The 21,146-nt window shown below is 37.5% G+C and overlaps 1 protein-coding gene across 1 annotated transcript in view; it reads right to left on the minus strand.

Annotated features, from left to right (window-relative positions):
* The window catches only part of STAT1 (signal transducer and activator of transcription 1), a 57,322-nt gene that overhangs the window by 24,938 nt on the left and 11,238 nt on the right, over positions 1-21,146 (minus strand). Inside the window, exons 6-14 of the mRNA XM_036743451.1 lie at positions 19,403-19,481; positions 17,683-17,774; positions 16,693-16,844; positions 13,489-13,647; positions 12,843-12,935; positions 10,752-10,811; positions 9,488-9,517; positions 9,309-9,402; positions 4,353-4,394 (exon numbers count right to left, since the gene is read on the minus strand). Of these exons, the coding sequence (XP_036599346.1) occupies positions 4,353-4,394; positions 9,309-9,402; positions 9,488-9,517; positions 10,752-10,811; positions 12,843-12,935; positions 13,489-13,647; positions 16,693-16,844; positions 17,683-17,774; positions 19,403-19,481 (801 nt within the window). The remainder of the gene's footprint in view (positions 1-4,352; positions 4,395-9,308; positions 9,403-9,487; positions 9,518-10,751; positions 10,812-12,842; positions 12,936-13,488; positions 13,648-16,692; positions 16,845-17,682; positions 17,775-19,402; positions 19,482-21,146) is intronic.

Below are 21,146 nucleotides of genomic sequence, written 5' to 3' on the forward strand. Positions count from 1 at the left end.
ACATTTTATAAGCTGAACTAACATTTTAAGAGGTGGAATCGAGGCTTAACTATAACCAGTTTCAATATAGGAAGAAAACAAAAACAAACCATGAAAAATAACTTCATCCCAAATTTTTAATCAAACATGAAAGATTGGATACATTCTAATAATATCTCCCTGGTATACTAATTAAAAATGTATTTTTAAAATGATGAAATGATCACTATAGCAGTGTGGTGCCATGGAAAGAACTATGACTCTATAGTCGGAAGATCAGGATTCAAATGTTGTGTTTGATGATTACCACTGGAGAAAGTCACTTAACCCACTGAGGCCTTTCATCTGTAAAGTTAGGGGATCCAATTATCATGTGATTTCTTAGAGGTAATTTCCAGCACTCAAAATCTGATCTTATGAAATTTTTGAGAATGTGGCCATTATTTTTTCAAGCAGAGAATAGATTAGATGGACACTAAGCCCCCTTCCGATTCTGAGATAAGCCAAAAAGATACTACCATGCAACAAAACCTGAGTGTTAGGGTTTATAGAGGAAAGGAAGAAATTGGGGGGGAGAAATAGGGATTAGTTACCAAGGCAGACAGTGCACTGAGTTTATTTCCAATGAGTTTGAATAGCCATTTTGTCAGTAGAGGAATACAGACTGTCATAAATCCTTTGACCACCCACAGGTGCCAAGGCTATCAGCCCTGCACTGAAAGGTCCATAGTTATTTCTATGTGATAATTTGAGAAACAACTCTCTAAGTCTGTTGACAATAGGTGTATTGCAACAGTTACCCATATGCATTGGTAGAGGGGACTTCCTCACCAAGAGCTCCTTACGGGAATGAAAGCATAAGTCTGGGACCCTGCACCTCTCCCCTCCAAAAAAAAAACAACTAAAAACCCCCCTCTTAATGACCAACTGTTCTTTCTTTCCCAAATGGAATGCTTTATTGGAAGGTATGAAATACCTCCAAACCTTGAATCTATGTAGTGACTTGTATTTCACAAAACATTTTTACATCTATTATCTTTATATCTATTATCTTACAACCACTCTTGCAATAGCTAGGGTAATCGTTATTTTAGAAATGAGGAAAGTAAGACTAGGAGAACAGCCAAGACTACAAGCCACTGAGCGTCAATGCCAAAACTAAATCCCAGGTCTCCTGACTCCTAGATCAGTGCTCTTTCCAACACATCCCATGGTCTTCAGTATCTATAGGAAGTGCAAATGCCAATTGTCTTCTTACATATGGTCAAGAGGTGAATCAGGAAGTGGGATATTAGGAGGGTCTGTTTTCCTGCCACATAGAAAAGCCATATTGCAAAGCCATGCCTTCCCTCCCAAACTACTTTGCATTTAGTTGTATTTATTCTCCTTGTATATTATCTGTATGCATGTCCATTCATATTTATTTTCTTCCTCATTAGAATGTTTTTTTTTCTGAGTAGGGATTGTTTCATCCATTTTATTTGTGTCCCCATAGACTAGGTACAATGCCTGCTATAAAGATGTTGCTTGACAAATGCTTATTGACTGACTGATTATAATTTTTTGATGCAAAGGGGAGAACTATGCCTCTTTCTGTACCAACTGAATGTATGTGAATCTTTGTATATGTTGCATTTCTGTTTACATGATAACATATCTTTTATTTCCTTCATCTGCACAAACTCCCTGAGATAAGCAGACAGCATGGTGAAGTAGAAAGAGCACTAGACTCAGAAGACCTGAGTTTCAAGTTTCATCTCTGATATTTCCTAGCTGTGTGATCTTGGGTAAGTTACTTCACCTCTCTAGGCTTGAATTTCCTCTGATGGGAGATAAAGGTAATACAACTTTCATGAATTATCTCACAGGGTTGTTGAGAAAAGTACTTTATAAACAGCAATTCTCTATATAAACTGAGCTCTTATTATTGTCCCCAGTTTACAAATGGAAAAACTAAGGGAAACAAGAGACCCATGTCCCATGTAAGGTCAAGGCAGTTGAATTCACAGTCCTTTGTTCTTAGACTTGGTGGCATCCTGATAACTATGTCCAAAGATATAGAACATTCAAATCTACTACCTCTTCAGCTATAAGAGCCCAAATCACACTGATGGTGCTTCAGTGGATAGATAATTTCATTGATGTAGATAACTATCTACAATGCTGTGAACTATGCCTTCTCATCCTGTGCAGTTCTTGTCCACGCCTTCCCATGAATTGTCCAGAGTGGATATCCACAATGGACTAGATGCCCTTTGTGGATTTTGTCATCATTTGCTCTTGCCACTTGAGTGGACCAACTGCCATTGAGATGATGTTCCTGTAAAATGCCTTCTATACCATTTCTGCAATGCAAGTCATCCCTGGTGATACCTTGAAGCCAACATGCTTATTATGCATCTCTCTGTTGCCCTCTGGTTACCCACAACTTGATTGCTTTGGACTTTAGCATATCCCATGATTCATAGCCATATAACATCAATAAATGAATAATGGTATTAAAAAAAGATGGACTTTTGAGTTAGAGAGCAGCTTAGGAGGACAGAAAGAACTGTGTAATTCTCCCTCTCCACCCACTCTCCAAATTCAGCCCATTGTTATCCTCCTATTCAATTTTCAGACCGGCTCATTATCCATCTACAAGGATTGTCAAAGATTATATTTACTAACAGGTAAACTCAATTGGCTATGCAGCCAACTGTGATATCATAGTCCACAGTAGTCATTCTTCATCCGTTGAGCTTAACCTTTTCTGAGTAGATGTTCAGGAGTTCAATGGGCGAGAGTGGGGTGGGGGTGCTACTTCAGCACTATGTCATCCACAAACAAAATCATCTAGAAGATATCCTCACTTATAGAGAATCCTTATTCCATTTAGACTTTAAGGATAGCCTCTCTGACAAGGCCAACATTTTTGTCAAATGAAGGTCATCCTGCTTATGATTCATTTAAAGCTGATCACCAGAGCATCACTGAACAAAAATATCTCTGTGGTTGTGTACATCAAGGAATCTTATATAACCTTAAAATGTTCATGAAAGACTTTTTGTTAAATGAGAGCCTTCAAGGTGGTGTCTTGCTCACTGTTTAAAGCTTTTTTTTAACATCAACAAACGAACTCAGCAGGATCTTGTTTTTTCCCAACCACTGTAATCATGTCACTGAATTGATAAAAAATTGTTTGTAAAAGCCAATCTCTTCCTGTCTCTTCTTTTTCATTCAAAGAATTTTGTGTGCATATATATTATTCTCATGAAGGTTTTGTAGAGAGAAGAGTAAGGTTGTGGATTATCAGTCAACAAGCATTTATGAAATGCCTACAATGTGCCAGATAGTGGACTAGGCGCTGGAAATACAAGTATAATAAATGAAACAATTCTTCTTTGCAGGAGCTTAAATTCCAAATGGGAAACATCAAGGCCATATATAAGTGTATGTACACACATATATGTATTACATACACATATATGTGTGTAACATATGTGTAATACATGCATATATCCTCTATAACAAGGTCTGTCATATTACATCTATTTATGTCACACTACATACATATATAGTGTGTATATATACATACGTATATGCTTGTGTACATATATGTGTATGTATATATGTATGTGTGTATATGTGTGTCTATCTATATGGAGAGAGGGAGGGAGGCGGGGACAGAGAGAGAGAGAGAGAGAGAGAAAGAGAAAGAAAGAGCACGAGCACACAGATGAATAGTTTAGCAGTTAGGGAACAAACAGTTGGGGAGATCATGAAAGGCATCATGTAGGAGGTGGTGCTTTCTCTTACCTTGAAGGAAGAGAAGGATTCTGTGAGGCCAAGGTGTTCTAAGCTTGGGGGAGAACCATTACAGAGGTATAGAGGCAGGAGACATAGTGGAAGGAGTGTTAGGTAAGAGGAATAGAAAGAAGGCTAGTTTGAGTGGATAGCAGAGGGCAGGAGGTGAGATATTATACAATGGAGTGTTGCACAATGAAACTGGAAAGATCAGTGGGTCCAGGTTTGGAAGGGTTTCAAAAGCTAAACAAAATTTATATATTTTATCCTAGAGGCAATAGGAATCCCTTGGAGTTTATTACGTAGGAGAGTGACACGGCCAGATCTGTGCTTAAGGAAAATCATTTTGACATCAATGTAAAGGATGGATTAAAATGTAGCAATACTTGAGGAAGGAGACCAGCTAGGAGGCTGTGAAATAATCTAGCCAATTATGATGAAGGCCACTAAGCAAATAGTTTGGAGAGAAGGTGTCTGATGTGAGAGATATGAAGGCAAAACATTAAGTCTTGGCAAGTGATTGGAAATATGTGATGAGGGAGAGTGAGGTTGATAGACATGATGGAAAAACAAGAAATTTCTCTCACCTCATTAGTTCTGGTGCCTGCATTTTTCTGTTCTTTCAGTTGCTGTGAAATAAACAAAAAATCCTCAGTATATATCACGGTAACTTTTATTTTTTAAATTAACTATAAACAAAAGAGGAAGAAGAGACAATCATACAGAAGAAAATTACAAGAGGGATAAATGCTGCCATCTTGATTTAATAGTGTAATAGATATAAAATAATCATATTGCATTTTAATCTAAAGAACTATAAACTCTTTTACTGAACTTAAAGCTCTTTGAGGGTAGGGACCATGCCCCATTTATCTTTAAATATCCCCAACATCTAACACAGTCCATTACACAAGAAAGGTGTTGAATAAATGATAGTTGAATAATGATTGAATGAATTACTACACCTGTCTAACAGAGTAATATCATGTCAAATACCATGGGATAAATACTAGGATAAAGAGTTTCTTTTCTCTTTCTGAGCAAATTTGTTCTGGCCTGGCTGAAGAAATTCCATACCATGTCATTCCTGGCCTAGAGGACTTTTTGTCCCCCTTCTCCCTGTAGACTAATTCCACTCTAAGACAGGCCCATGAGTCTTAGACAAAATTTGCATTATCCTTGTAATGGATCTAGCCCCTGGGATTATGCTAGAACTGATCTGCTACCCCAGAATTGTGATAACCCAGGAATAAGCTAGACCTCCCAAATATGCCTGTCCCTAAGCCAGCCTGTCATAGGTCCCCCTTGTCCTCATTTATTTTCAGCTATAAGATGAGGTGATTGAATTCGATGGTCTCCATGGCCCCTTCCAATTCTGAATGCTAAAGTTTTGTTTTGTTTTTTCATCTTATTAAAAAAAACAATGGAAAGAGATTTGTATTGAGGTCATCTAACACCACATTTTGTGTTGTCTAGTAGGCTTGTTGTTTTACCAATATTTAATTACAAAAAAATAACCCATTTTAATTCCTCGTAAGCTCCTTGAAGGCAGATATAATTCTGATTCTATTTCTTTTGGCCCCATTTCTTTGGTATATTCCCCAAGAATTCCCCCAAAGCTACTTTAACATGGTTCCGTTTACAATAGGCATTCAATAAAGGCAGGCTTGACTGACTTGCAATTTAATGTTGACTTTAATGAGACCGCAGGCAAGGAGACACTGACTGCTAAATTAAAAATCAGCATGCAAGTGTGTAAATTAGATAGATTTGTTCCTAGCCCAGTTTATGCCAAGGGGTATATTATAACCCCTATCTTCATGGAGACAAGGAAAAGTTAACAAATGTAATGCTGGGTTCCACTGAACATGATATCCGATGAGTTAGTTAAGGGGAAAAGTTAAAAGGTTCGAAAAGAGAAAGTCTGGGAGAAAAGTGGTCAGAGCAATCCCTTCAGAAAGGGTTATGGTTCAGTTTGGCTTGCAGGACCTTCGTTTTCTCATTAATAAAAGGAGCAGGGGTGGGGGGAGGGAGAGTTGGACTTTAAAATTGTTAATATCCTTGTCAGTTTAAAAAGACTATGATTTTACATAAATAACTTTAAAAAGATGATGTGGTGTAGCAGAGAGAGTGGTCTTCTGAGTCACACAGACCTGGGTGAGCTCAAATCCTGCCTCTGACATGCACTATTTGTTTGACCCTGGGCAAGTCATGCAACTTTTCAATATCCCAATACAGAGATGGCACTAATCTGCATGGGTGGAGGTCTTCACAAGGAGCCCTCCAAACCAGTGAAATCACAGGTCTGGCTAAAAAAAAAAGAAAGCTACAAACTTATAGCAAAATATTTTTTAACTTAAATATGTTTGATACAACTTAGTATCATGATCAGGATCAAGTAAATTTAACTGGCTTTTTAAAAAAATGTGTTTCTATATTAAAGTAATAAAATTTCCTCTCAGGAAGGAATCCTAGCACTTATTATGTACAAGACCTGATATTAAGTGCTATTGGAAATAGAAAGACACACAAGGCATGTCTATTGCCTTTAAAGAGTCTAATAACGAGTAGGTGAGGTGACAAGTACATGAATTTGCCCAGTCGTTTCAATCATGTCTGATTCTCCATGACGCTGATTGGGATTTTCTTGGCAAAGATACTGGAGTGATTTACCATTTCTTTCTCCAGATCATTTTACAGATGAAGAAACTGAGGCATATAGGGTTAAGTGACTTGTCCAGGGTCACACAGCTAATAAGTGCCTGAGCACATGAATAATTAGTTAGTATCATGTAATTAGTTCAATAAGGTACAACCTAAAATGTTATAGAGTTCAGAAAAGGGAAATCTTTCCTGGATTGGAGGAAAAGAGAGGACTTCCTGGAGAGGACAGGATTTAACCTGGACCTTGAAGTTTTGAAAGTGAATTTTGGGAAAACATATCTGCCACCATCTCATTCCCTATCAGCCTGTTTGCTGTACATGACTCCTCATAATCTGAAAGAATAGCTGTAGCAGCGGTGCCTTCTTTCCTCCCGTTGGTGCAAAATGACTTAGTTGCTGAAGGTCCTTGGAACATCCTCTTCCCTTGTCTGATCTGAAGGGCAGTTAAAACAAAAGCTATACTAAGAAGACAACTCCCTTATCTATTTCCTATAGTAAATGATATACATTTTCCTTTAACAAGCGTACTATTTTTTTCTTTGTGTGGCTGCCTGCATTTTAATTAACAGCTATCTTCTTTTCTTTGTTTCATATAATGTATAAATATTGCTTGCTGAATTGTGAATGATGCAATCCCCATTAACTGCTGGTGGAGAATGTGATGCTCTTGAGTGTCATAAAGCCTGTCTCTTGATTGGCTTTAGCTAGTCAAATTGATAAGAAAATTCATGCAATGAAATGATGGGTATAATTCGATAAAACACAGAGGAAGAATTTCATGCAAAGGAAACAGCATGAGCCAAGGCCCAGAACTGAGAAAACGGCAAGGTACGTAGCTTAATTTGGCTTGAACATTCGGTATGGGTAGAGAGAGGAGGGGCAATAAGTCTAAACATTTTTATGGTTCAGTTTGGTTTGCAGTACTTTTGTTTTTTCATCAGTAAAGGAGCCAACTTGAAAAGACTGATTTTACTTAAATAACTTTATTGTTTTTGCTTTTGGCAGGGCAATTGGGGTTAAGTGACTTGCCCAAGGTCATATAGCTAGTGCATGTTTCAAGTGTCTGAGGCCGGATTTGAACTCAGTTCCTCCTGACTCCAGAGCCGGTGCTCTACTTACTGTGCCACCTAGCTGCCCCTACATAAATAACTTTTAAAAGATGATGTGGTGTAGTAGAGGGGGGCGGCTCTGAGTCAGACAGATCTGGGTGAGATCAAGCCCTGAACCACTAAATATTTTTAAGTGAGCAATGACATGAACAGAGATATGCTTTAGGAAGGTTAATCTCACCCTGTATGTAGGATAAATTGAAGGGGCAAGATTAAAGGTAGGGTTGTTTAAATATTCTAGATGTGAAGTAATAATGGCCTAATGGAAAATAAAGGGAAAATATTAGATACATTTTAAAGGAAAAATTGGCACTATTTGATTAGGAAGGTGAATGAGACAAAAATGACTTGGAGCTCTCAAGCATAGATGATACTACCATTAAGAAAAGCAGGAAAGGAGGTAAACTTTGTATACATTTTGCATTTAATTTTCTATGTGCATGTTTCTCCTCAAGAATGTAAGTTCTTTGGGGGCAGAGGGTGCTTTGTTTTTGTCTTGGTATCCCCCTCATGTCTGGCATAGCCCCTGGCAGATGCAAGATTACTGGACTGATGTCACAAGTAGAAAGAAGAGAAGTAATAGCAGCCTTGGATGAACTCCCAGATAAGATGCAGAAGAAAGAGGGAAAGTGAGGGAAGGAGACTGAGAGGTCAAGAATGAGAAGAGCTAATATAGTTAGGTATTGTGGAAGATGAGGGGCATATTTCAAGAAGGATGGCATGGCCAATAGTATTAAGTGAGGCACGAGTCAAAGAGGATGGGAAATATCCAACATGGCGCCTTAGGAGGTTCTGAGACCACTTCAGACAACTGTTTTAGCAGCATGCTGGAGGCAGAAGCCAAACTACAAGGGGCCATGGAGTGAGTAGATAATGAGAAAATTACAACACTAAGCATAAGCTGCTTACTTGTAGATACTTTGAACACTGCACTTTCCTTCTGTTTTACTAAAAGTAAATTTTACCCCTTCCTAAATGTCTGACTGAGTACGTGAGGTAGTAGGTAAAGGGAGAATTAAGGGACAAAACCTTGTTCTTGTAGTCATTATCTAAGGAAGAAGGAAATTATAATGCCTTGGATAGTAGGACAGCAGGAGGCAGCCTGAGATACTGGATAGAGCATTTAACTTGGAATCAGTGATATCTGGGTTTGAACCTCATCTCTAACACTTACTTACTACCTGTATGGCCTTGGGTAAGTCATTTCAAATCTTCCTCATCTCAGGTTCTCCATCTACAAAATGGGGATAACTAATAACGCCTATCTCATACGGTTATTGTGGAGATCAAATGAGAAAAAATATATATGCATATATATTGCTTTGCAAAGCTTAGAAAGCTAAATAAATGTTAACTATTCTCAATTATGATTATGAAGGTGGAGACAGTATTGAGAGGTCTGTTGTTTTTGTTGTTGTTCAGTTGTGTCTATTGGTGTTTTCTTGACAAAGATACTAGAGTGGTTTGCCATTTCCTTCTCCAGTTCATTTTATAGAAGAGAAAACTGAGGCAAACAGGGTTAAGTGACTTGCCCAGGGTCACACAGCTAGTAAGTGTCTGAGGCCAGATTTGAACTCAAGAAGATGAGTCTTCCTGACTCCAGGCCCAGCACTCTCTCCTCTGTGCCATTTAGCCCTGTTGAGAGGTTATCAGAAAGCAAATTCAGGAGTTGCCCTGCCCAATTTTTTCCCCTCACAAAGTGTTATTCATATTGCTTTAAGATAAACAAAGGAAAAAATGTAGAAAAGAATTTAAAAGTAATCTCCTTACCAGATGCCGAAATTCTGCTGCTAAGCTTCCATTAGTAGATTCCTCCATGTTCATTACTTTTGTGTTTGTCCCCAAAATGTTGAATTTCCTAAACCTATATAGAAGGAGTTAGAAAGATCTGTGAGGCTTAAAATGACAAAAAAGAAACACTGAAATCTGGCAAAAAGTGTTTCACCTACCCCCTTACTGTAGTCTTCTCATTCACATCTCTGTAAAAGAAAATCAGATAGATACCTTAAGCTAAAAAACAAGCTTCACAAAATAGCTTAGCCAATAGAAATTTGTGCACACTTGTAAATGAGAGCTAGATCCAAAGAAACTTTACACATAACTCCTCTGTGACCTGGAGAATATTCCAGTATAAACTTACTAGGATTTTCCCAATTTTACTCTTCAAAGGCCTCAGACAGTGGGAGGATATTTAGGGGGCAAAGAGAATAAGATTGTGATTCTCATCACACTCTCATTTATAATTTCCTAAACTAGAACTCTTTCAGTTGCCAAAAATGTGACTAAATACATCCTGGGAATAAATGATGTGTCTATTTTTCCTGAGTTATCAAATTCCAGTGTAAGCCTAACATCATGGGCAGAAAGTGCAATGGGCCTGTTCTGTCTAAGCCACCTTAGAGTCACCTCATCTCTACATTACTCTTATCCAGTCAACTACTATAGAACAATTCTAAGGCTGATTTTTGGAGGGTCTAGGACCACCAAGGTCACCCTAAACTGATGTAGTCTTGGGGGTACGTTTATCCTTGGCCTCAAGAGTTGAAGCTGCCTCAATCTCTTCGCGTCTGAAAAAGACAAAAGACCCCATCCTCTGGGGATGGTTAGGAATTAAGCTGGTTTACAGGCGGGACTAAGCTTTCTCTTGTGCAATGTTCAATTATTCTTCAGTTTATTAAGAGGTTACAAGGGCAGTTATATTTACATTAATGGGCTTAGAAGCCAATTCAAATAACCAATGAAAAACCTATATATTTAACTCTGCCTGAATTATGTCTCATCTCCTATGGGTATGAAGGCTGTGCCCAACAACTATATACATATCTATATATGTATATATCTATATATGTATATATATATGTGTGTGTGTGTGTGTGTGTATGTATATGTGTATGTATGCGTATGTATGTGTGTACGTGTATATGTGTGTATATAGGTATATGTACGTATGTATGTATGTGTATATGTACAGATATATAGAGAGGTATGTGTGTATACACATATACACACATATACATATATAATACATACATACATATAAATATATATATACAAAAATGATGCATTTTCATTTTTGATATAGGTAAGGAACTGAAGCTCCCAAACTGTGTTGTACATACTGTCGTGATTAGCAGATTCCTTATTTTTATTATTATTATATTAATTATATATTTTACTTTAAGTGTATCAAGGAAATTTTAAAAGATGACTTACTTATCAAATAAGACTTTCACTTTCAAATTATAATTCAGTTCCTGTAATCTCACCAGCAATCTGGAAAGAAAAGGGGAAAAAATACATGGAATATTAGTTTCTCCCAATTCCCTGCCTTTGTACTAGCTGCTGCGATGCCTAGTGCACCATCTTTCCCAATCTCTAACTCTTAATTTCTCTATAGAGGAATTTCCTCTAGGACCCAGATTAAGTGCTACCTCCACTAAGAGGCCTTTCCTGGTTGCCCCAGATGCCTGCACATCCCCTCTAAGTTCAACTTCTATCTACATTGTATTTATTTTATTTTATTTTTATTGCTTTTTGGCAGGGCAATTGGGGTTAAGTGACTTGCCCAAGGTCACACAGCTAGTATACGTGTCAAGTGTCAGAGGCCGGATTTGAACTCAGGTCCTCCTGACTCCAGGGCCAGTGCTCTACTCACTGTGCCACCTAGCTGCTCCTACATTGTATTTATTTTGTAGGATATGATTTATGTTTCGGCTTATATATTCTGCCCCCCCTCTTCAAAATGGAAGCTCCTTGAGGGCAGGTACTCTCTTTTTCTTATTTGTATCCCCAGCCCTTAGCACAGTGATAAGTACACATAGTAGAAGCTTAATAAATATCTATTGGATATTGAAAAATAAGACTATAAGTTCCTCAAAAACAAGGATAATGTTATTTGTTATCTTTGTATTTCTGGAGTTTTGCACAGAAACTTGTACCTAGGAGTTGCTTAATAAAGTGTATGACGACATTGTCCAAGGAACATCTCTTATTAAAATAAGAATCTCTGAACCATCCTTATTAAAAATGATAGCACAATAAACATTAGAAGTTTAGCTTTGTGGGATGACTCTCATGGATTCTGAATGAATTTTAAGACCAAATAGATCAGTTGGGGAATGGCTAAACAAGTTGTGGTATATTATTGTGATGGAATACCACTGTTATATAAGAAATGATGAGTTCAATAAACATGGATAGACTTGCATGAAATAATGAAAAGTGAAATGAATAGAACCAAGAGAATACTGTATATAGTAACAATATTGTTTTAAGGACAACTTTGAGTGACTAAGTTGTTTTGACTATTATAAATACACAAATTAACTACAAAGGACATATTAAGGAAGATGCTATCTGCATCCAGGGAAAGAACTGATAAACACAAGTAGGTATAGAATGATTTTATACACACACACATACACACACACATATATATGTAATATGTATACTATATATAATATATACACATATATATATTTGTGTATAAAGGTAGCCATCTCTAGGGGGAAAGGAAAGAAAAAAGGGAAAAAAGAAAGTTACATCATAACTTTATTATATATTTAAGAGGAATAGCAAGTTGAACATAATAGATTTGCAGTTTCATATACAATCATCTTTTTTCTATTCTATTATGGAAATGCTTGCTTTATTTCTTAAGTTCAGAATAAAATAAATAAAATTTTAAAAAAGACCAAACAGAGCTAAGAAAGCATGTGGGAGGTAGTATGGTCTAGTACAAAAATTACTGGGCTAAGTCAGCAGATGTTACATTGCTCTAAGGATAAAAAGTCTCAACAGCTGTGAGAAAAAAAAAAGGATCAAAGTCTGATCTTCCCACATGCCACTAAGAATCCTTTATGGTGGCCTCCTCCATGACTTAGTCTCAGCTCTGTCATTAATTACTTGCATGATCTTGGGCAAGAGACAGTCTCTCTGGATCTCAAATTTGTCATCTGTCACATGAGGGGATTGGACTAGATGACCTCTCAGCCACTTGTTATTATTTCATGATTCTAAGTGTAGAGTCCTTCTTAAAGGTCACACATATCATCCTTTCAATTTGATTATAATGACTCAGTCTCAAGAGGCCCTATATCCAGAACGCCCCCATAAATCATGATATAGTAGAAGGGTTTAAGGGACGCGAGGAGGCTGACTGACAGTCTAGAGAAAAAAATTAATAGAAAAAAAGTAATGCATTATTCCTTTCCCCCAAAGCACTGAGTGTGATAGCTTTGAAAACAGAAAGTCAGAACCACAAAGTAAGAAGCAAGAAGATTATGGAGTTAGGTTCATTATTACCTAAGTTTCACAGTGAATTGCACTCCAGTCTTCAGGACTAATGGCCTCTGTGGATGAGTTGGCATACATGGCTGTCTTTCTACTACAAATGAGCTGCAATGACCAAGTAAAGTGAAGACAAATTATCATACTATCTGTTTGATGTAGGGAATATATTATTTTTCTATCAGGAAAAACTATGAAAAGGCAATGATTAAAATGGATCCTACAGTTTCAGTCACTTTCAGGGGCTTGTTTCTACAAGTTCAAAACGCAAGAAAAACGAAAGCCTAACCCAAGCAAGCAAAACAGAAGGAGAATGATGAAAGGAGAATTTTTTCAAGACAAAATTCTTGTCATCTACTTGCTACAAGTTTTCTTAAAAGATTATAACTCCAATTGGAATTCACTCATTGAAATGTGTTGGTCTAATTTCCAATAGGTGAAATGCTCATATATTAACACCAGTCATAGCACACTAAGAAAACATTTTAATTATATCAGATTAGCCCAAGAAAAATGATGGCTGACATAAACTGCTTTTTTTCTTGGGTTGAACTAATACTCTCAACTACCAAGTGCTCCTAAATTACAACAAATTTTGTTACTAGTTAGAATAACAAGTGCAAAAAATTAGGCAAATGTTGCCCCCCAAGGGAGTAGTTACCACTGAATTAGCTGCTTGAAAAGATTCAAAGTTCGGTCACATAAAATGTCTTTGTTTTTGGGAATAGGATCCAGCTCATAGGTATATTTCTGTTGCAGTTCCTCAAGTTTTTTAAGCTGCTGGCGAGCTTGTTGAAGACTTTCAGCAATGATGGTAAACCTAAAAGGAGACATACTGTGGATTTCAGAATGACAGTTTTCATAGCCAAAATGGTCAAGGCTAAATACAATTTTCTATAAATCAGTGACACCAACAATGTAATTATTGAGCATAACCACTATTCTAAGCATTACAGAGAATTAAGAAAATTGTACAACATGGTCCCTTCCCTCAGCAATTAATAGTGCCTAAGGAATTCCTACTCCTTGGAAGAAGAGTAAGCTAGTAAACAAAGCACCATAATGAGGTAAGTCAGACTTCACAGAGCAAATAAATCTAAACGAATCTTAAGCGGGCATTAAGAAGGTGTGGCTAGCCATGATCCAACAGGGAAAGTTAGGGTCAGCGTGGAGTAGATCAGGGACAATGCTAAGAAGGGAGCAACAGTACATGGAGACAAAATGGCACCAGCTTCCCACAATGCCACCAGCATTTGACATTGGTACAATGGTCTAACCTTGTCCTCACTTTGCTCGGTATACATGGCTATGAGCCTGGACAATGGGAATAACAAATGCCAAGGGATTAGCAGCGGTATTCTACAAAGCAGTAGCTAACTAAATACTAATTTTTTTCACAAAGAACTCAAGTGCAGAAAAAGTCCATTGCAGGCTGGAATTGCTGGGGAAGGCAGGCTTAAAGGAGGTGATAACAGCTAGCACGTATATAACATTTTAAAGTTCGCAAGGTTTACATAAGTTATCTTATTTGAGCCTCATCACATCATTGTGAGGCAGGTGCTATTATGTCCCTATTTTATGATGAGGAAACTGAGGCTAATGAGGGTTAAGTGGTTTGCCTAAGATCACATGGCTAAGAAGAGTCTGAGGCAGAATTTGAATTCAGATCTTTCTGGTTCTGAGTCAAGCATTCTATCCACTGTGCTGCTTGGACAGTCTGGAACACTAAAATTAGGAGAGATGAAAAAGAGGAAGGAGAACATTTGTTACTGTTCAGTCGTTTAATTATGTCTGACTCCTTGGGACCCAGTGGACCATGGCATGCCGATGGTGCCCATGAGATTTTCTTGGCAAAGATATTGGAATGGTTCACCATTTCCTTCTTCAGTGGATTAAGGCAAATGGAGGTTAAGTGACTTGCCCAGGATCACACGGCTAGTAAGTATCTGAGGCTAGATTTGAACTCAGGTCTTCCTGTCTCCAGGCCCAGCAATCTATCCACTGAGCCACCTAGCCATCAAAGAAACTGGCAAGTTACTGCCAGAACTGGAGTTCCCGGCAAGGAAAAAGATCAAAAGTTTGAAAGTGGAATCTAATGCAGTTTGTGTAGAAGACTGGAATATGTTCTAGGAAGCAATGGGAAAATAATAGAAGAGGTAGAGAGGATGGTGCCAACTTGCAAAAGGTCTTGAAAGCCAAGCCGAAGAATTTAGCCTTGGCACAGTAGAACATAGGTGGTGATTGCAGGCTTTTGAGTAGATAGAATGATAATGGCATGGAATTGGATCTGTGATCTCAGTGATACAGGGAACTCTCAATGAGGATACTTTCAATAATAATCATGATGACGACAACAACAACAAGAATAGTGCTTCCTAAAGTCCAGCCTATCCTCTATGTTGTTGGGAGGTGGACAGAATTAAATTAAAAGCATGGAAAAACCTGGGAAGACTTATATGGACTGATGCGAAGTGAACTGAGCAGAGCCAGGAGATCATTATACACAGTAACAGCAATATTATACGATGACCAACCCTCAGCAATACAATGATCTGAGATAATTCTGAAGGATTCATGATGAAAAATGCTATCCACCTCCAGAGAAAGGGCTGATGGAGTCTGAACGCAGATCGAAGTATACTTTTTTAAAATCTTTTTTTCCTTTTTTTGTGGGTCTGTTTTCTTTTGCAACATGGCTAATTTGGAAATATGTTTTACATAACTGAATTTAAGTGCTTGCCTTCTCAAGGAGAGGGGAAAGGAGGGAATTTGGAACTCAAAAATTATTTTAAAAGAATGTTAAAACTGTCTTTACACATGATTGAGGGGAAAAAATTCTTTAACAAAAAATTAAGAGCATGCCAGGCTGAGGGAGGTATATCAGTAACACTGTGTCCCAAATCCTCTATAGCAGCTGTGACCATCTGGGAGGAACCCTGAAATGCTGACTAATTGGGCTTTCGCAATAACATGATTGGGTTAGCATGCTGGCCAGTGTGATGATGAAACTGTTCTCATGAGTACAGGAAATAGATGGGGTGGCATACAGGATGGTCCTGCTCAAGACTGTCATGATGATTAGGCTGAACAAATTAGAAATATCAATACCCTACCTGCCGGAAATGCTTTAGTACACATGACATTGACCATTGAAGCAGGCAAAGCCTACATTGTCCAGAAAACATGAACTGTTTCATTAGGAGCTGCTACTAGTTCATTAAAAACAAAAACAAAACAGAACTGGAAACAGATTTCACCACTTATATCCAAAGGCTTCATGTCCTTATTATACTACTTTTACCTTCTAGAATTCTGCCAGGATTAGAAGTTAAATTCACTAGCCTATTATTTATAGACTCCATTCTCTTTCTTTTTTTGAAATTCAGGATAACATTTTGATGTTAAACCTTAAGGAAAAGATAATACCTCAGTTTTAGAACAATGTGTTTCTTTTAATACAGAAATGTGAGTGATTGACTTTCAGAGGCTATAATGAAGGAAAAGGTATTTTCCTCGTGTGTCCCTCTCATTGCTGTTTTAGTACAACCTCTTGGTGTGTCCTGCCAAATGCTCCAATACGGGGTGTAGTACACCCTTGACTTATAATGGCAGAAAAATTCAATGGTGATAAATATGGAAACTGCCAACCAAAATTCACTATGAGTTCCTGAAGCAAAAATGAAATGATTTTAAATGTGAACGTTTTCAGGACATGAAGAATCATATAGGGGAAAAGTCCCAAGTTGAAAGTTCAACAGCATCCATCGAGATTGATTCAAATGTTGAATGAGAACTCTGAATGCTTATTATGTTTGTTGCATAAGTGGCCCACTTTTGCCAAGAGAGGTTAGGTTCTATATCTTACCAGTTCTGTAACTGATCCAAGCAAGCATTGGGAGGCCCTCCAATACATGCACACTGTTGTCTTTGCTTCCACTCCACCAGTTCTTCATTAAGCAAAACATTCTGGGTAACCTCTGTCATGTTCAAGAGATCTATTATTTTCTGCACAACTTCCTAATGAGCAAGACACATAGAAAGAAAGAACCAATTAAGTTTTATTTGTCAGTTATTGTGGCTTTTATTAATAATTCACATTTACGTAAACCTTTGTGGTATGTTAATGTGATGTAATCCTATTGGACTGTAAGAAATGAGCAACAAAAAGATGATTTCAAAGAGACATGGGAAGGTTTGTGTGAACTGTTGCAGAGTGAAGTGAACAAAACCAGAAGGACGATCTATACTGTAACACCAAAATTATAAACATGAACAATTTTGAGAGACTTAAGAGTTCTAATCACCTAAGTAATAAACCATGATTCTAGAGGACTGATAAAAGAGAAGACTGCCCAACTCATGACAGAGAGATATGCAGAATAATACATTTCGGTATGTGACTAGTGCGGAAACTTTTCTTCCCTCTTTTCTTCCTTTTTTCTTTCTCTCCCTCCCTATTTCTTCCATCCTTCCTTTCTTTCTCTCCTTTCTCTCACTCTTTCTCCTTCCCTCCTTCCCTCCCTCATAAACTCTCTGCCTGACTCCCTCTTTTCCTGTCTTCCTCCCTCCCTCCAACTCTCCTTCCTTCCTCTCCTCTTTCCTTTTCGGTTCATAGGAAAGGTGAGAGGGAGAAAAAAGTTTTTTAATGATTAACAAAATAAAATAATAAAAATTGTAAAGTGCTATTCATATGTTCTAATTTTCTAAGCTAGTCAGTAATTCCTCTAGCCTCAAAAAGACATCTAAGTTAACTGCCTACAAAAATAACTTTTCCTTAATTTTACCTTCAAAACATCTATTATTCACATTCAGTGATTTTAAAACAAAAGGTTGTCTTAAACAGAGGAAAAATTACCTTTCTCTTCTGATCCAGCATTAAGTACATCTTTTGGATTAACATCTTTTCCTGCTTATTTTCATTTGGTGCCGCACCAGCATATTCATGCTCTACATATTAAAATTATACAAATAATTACAAGCATGCAATAAAGTTTTTCATTAAATTAGGAAGAGTATGAAAAAAGTAAATAAGAGGTCTAAATTGCTCTCCAATCCACAGCTTCCAAAGATTAGTCTTCCTTTTAAAAGTTGAGCAGGAAAATTTTTAAAGTATAAAAATGGGACTTTTGCTTCCATGGCCAAATATACTTATTTTCAGAGTAATTCCTTTGATACCCTGAAATGAAAGTGTTCTCTTCTGATAGACTACATAAATCAGGAATAAATTAACATTTTAGATGGTACAGTGAAACCAACAAATAGAATAATTCCTAAATTGAAAAAAGAACAATTGTAAAGATCAAGTCTATATAACAACAAGTGAAATTAATGGTGTGTCAACATTGAAGGGCTGGGATAAAGATGAGGGATAAGAATTATTCTGTTTGAAGTTGTGGTATATGAATGTAATGGAAAACTATTGTGCTATAAGAAATGATGAACATGCAGACTTCAGAAAAACCTGGAAAGACTTATATGATCTGATGCTGAGTGAAGTGAGCAGAACTAGGAGAACATTGTACATAGTAACAGCCACAGTGTTTGATGACTGATTTTGATAGACTTAGTCCTTCTCAGCAATTCAAGGGTCTAAACAACTCCAAAGGGCTCATGATGGAAAATGCCATCCACATCCAGAGAAAGAACTATGGAGTCAGAATGCAAAGCGAAGCAGACTATTTTCTTTATTGTTTTGTTTTGTTTTTCTTTCTCACGGTTTCTCCCATTAGTTATAATTCTTCTATGCAACATGAATAATGTGAAAATGTATTTAATAGGAATGTGTGTGTAGAGCCCATACCAGATTGCAGTCCATCTTGAGGGGAAGAAGGTGGGAGGGAGGGAGAGAAAATCTAAAACTTATGGAAGTGAATGGTGAAAAATAAAAAATAAAAAAAAAATTTAAAAAGAATTATTCTGTTTGACTCCAGAGGGCAGGACCAGGAACAGTGGGTGAAAATGGTCAAGAAGCATATTCAAGCTTGAAAGCGAGTAAAATGCCTTCAAAATTAGGGCTATCCAAGAATGAAATGGGGTGCCTTAGGAGTAAGTGAGTCATTGCTCATTAAAGGCTTCTACACAAACTTTTGGATAACCACTGGTCAGAGATTCAGCAGCAAAGATTCTTGTTTATGGGGCTGATGTTTCTGAGATTCTGTGATTTAGGGAATCTAACCAACTACAGTACACAGACTGTTGTTTTGCCCAAATCAAGCACACTGGCTTTATCCTCTCATGCATAATTAGTTTCCAAGGGTGCAGAAGTATCTGACATGTCATTCCACATTTGAGTTGTTTTCATTTGCTATCATTTTTTTAGAAGCAACAGAGTGAAGGGGCACCAAAAACATAAGAGAAGAGAAAAATGTTTATTAAATTACGCACAGGGAGTAGAATTATATTTGTAAAGTGCTTTAGTTTCCAGGAAGAAAGAATACAGTGAAAATATGAAAATATGAATAATAAAACTATGAGTACATTAAAAAAACACTCATGTCTCTAAGTTTGATTGTGTATGACTAGGACAACTTCTAATTGAACAAATGAGCAAATCATTCTGAATAATCAACTCTTACCTCTGTTAATAAGGGTTTTGCATTTAAAGTCGTGTTCATCTTGTAAATCTTCTAGCATCTTTATCTCTTGTTCTATGTCCTACGATTAGGATATAATATTTATTTAATCTGGTACTGGAAACACAGTTAACCATATCATTCCTCTGGTATCCAATGAGGCAGTCAGAAAACATTTCACCCAATTGCTCATTACAGTAATAGGCTTTTCTAATGAAAGAATTCCCATTTTCTTAAGGATGCATTGAGCACACAAAAGAATATGAAAAGATAGTAAATAGTTCCTAACCTATTAATATATTTGTATTAATAATGTTTTTTAAGGAAAATTTCATTCCACAATCAAGACAGCAGATTGGACCTCTAGCATTGTTCTCTGGTTCCACGGACTTCAGTTCTTCTCAATCTATTTCCAGAAACTGGTTAGAAGATAGCTTGTGTAATGAGGCTTGATTCCATGGGCTTAGCAGGAAAACCGAACATACAAATAACTTCTTCATGCCTTGCAAGATACAACCTATGCACCCCACTGCCAGTCACATTTTAGAGGATCCTGGTACTATAAATCTAGAGCTAGAAAGGACCTTAGAGCTCCTCCTTCAGGTGAGGAAACTGACAACCAAGAGCGGATAAGTGATTTGCCCAGTGCCACACAGTAAGTATTTGACTCCAGGTCTCCGACTCCAAATCTGGGCCTCTTTCCACAGCATTACACTGCACGAATGGATATCATTGGTTCCTGGGCAGATGGGCCATGCTTCCTCAGTCGCCATATTATTCCTTGCATGTCTAGGGGCTAAACTCATCCACCAAAATCTGGAGGAAGACATGAGTGATACTCTCAAACAAGAAAGAAAAGTTTTTACTATGTGTGTCTGAGCCTATGAGGAGACTGTGATCCTGATCTCTGCTAGATCTCCTCACCCTTATCCTTGTCCATGTAGCTAGAGGCAACAGATAACAAACTGCTACCTAAATCATGTGGGCCGTTCAGGGACCTATGTGGTAAGTTTCTGCAAAAGGGGGAAAAATTGAATTTTTGTTGGGCAATCACAAATAAATGACCTATATCATAAAGACAAATAAGTGATTCTGGTGGTAGCTTTAAGCATATTTACAGAAGGTGAAGGGACAACAGGAAAACCAATTTTACCTCACAATGACAATTCACCTTTATCTAGTGCAATGATGTTTATAAAGAGGCAGCTAGGTGGCCTAGTGGATAGAGGGCTGGGCCTGAAGTTAGGAAGACCTGAATTCAAATCCAGCCTCAGACATTTACTAGCTGTGTGATCCTAGGCAAGTTATTTAAATTCTGTTTGCCTTAATCCACTGGAGAAGAAAAGGCAAACCACTCCAGTATTTTTGCCAAGAGAACCCCAAATGGGGTCACAGAGAGTTGGACATGACTTAGCAACAACAAAAAGTTTTGTAAAGTGCTCTCCCTGCTATAGCCCTGTGAGCTGAGTAGGGCAAGTACTCTTATTCCACCTGGTTCAAAGACTTAAAGACGTCACAGACTTATTAAGGGTTCAAGGCAATATTCTTTGTTCATCTAAACAAAAACCACTGTTGCAAAGTCTCAATTCAAAGCTCCTGAGTTTGAATTAAAAACAATTAAAGCCTTTATCCCTCCTATATAGTGAATGGCATAGTGGAAAGGGAACCATCCTCTACATAAGGGAGACCCAGGTTCTAATTCCACCTCTAGAACATATTGGCTCTGACCCACTCTGCCCAATCCCAC

Source organism: Trichosurus vulpecula, chromosome 2 (assembly GCF_011100635.1).
Source record: "Trichosurus vulpecula isolate mTriVul1 chromosome 2, mTriVul1.pri, whole genome shotgun sequence".
Lineage (NCBI taxonomy): Eukaryota > Metazoa > Chordata > Mammalia > Diprotodontia > Phalangeridae > Trichosurus > Trichosurus vulpecula.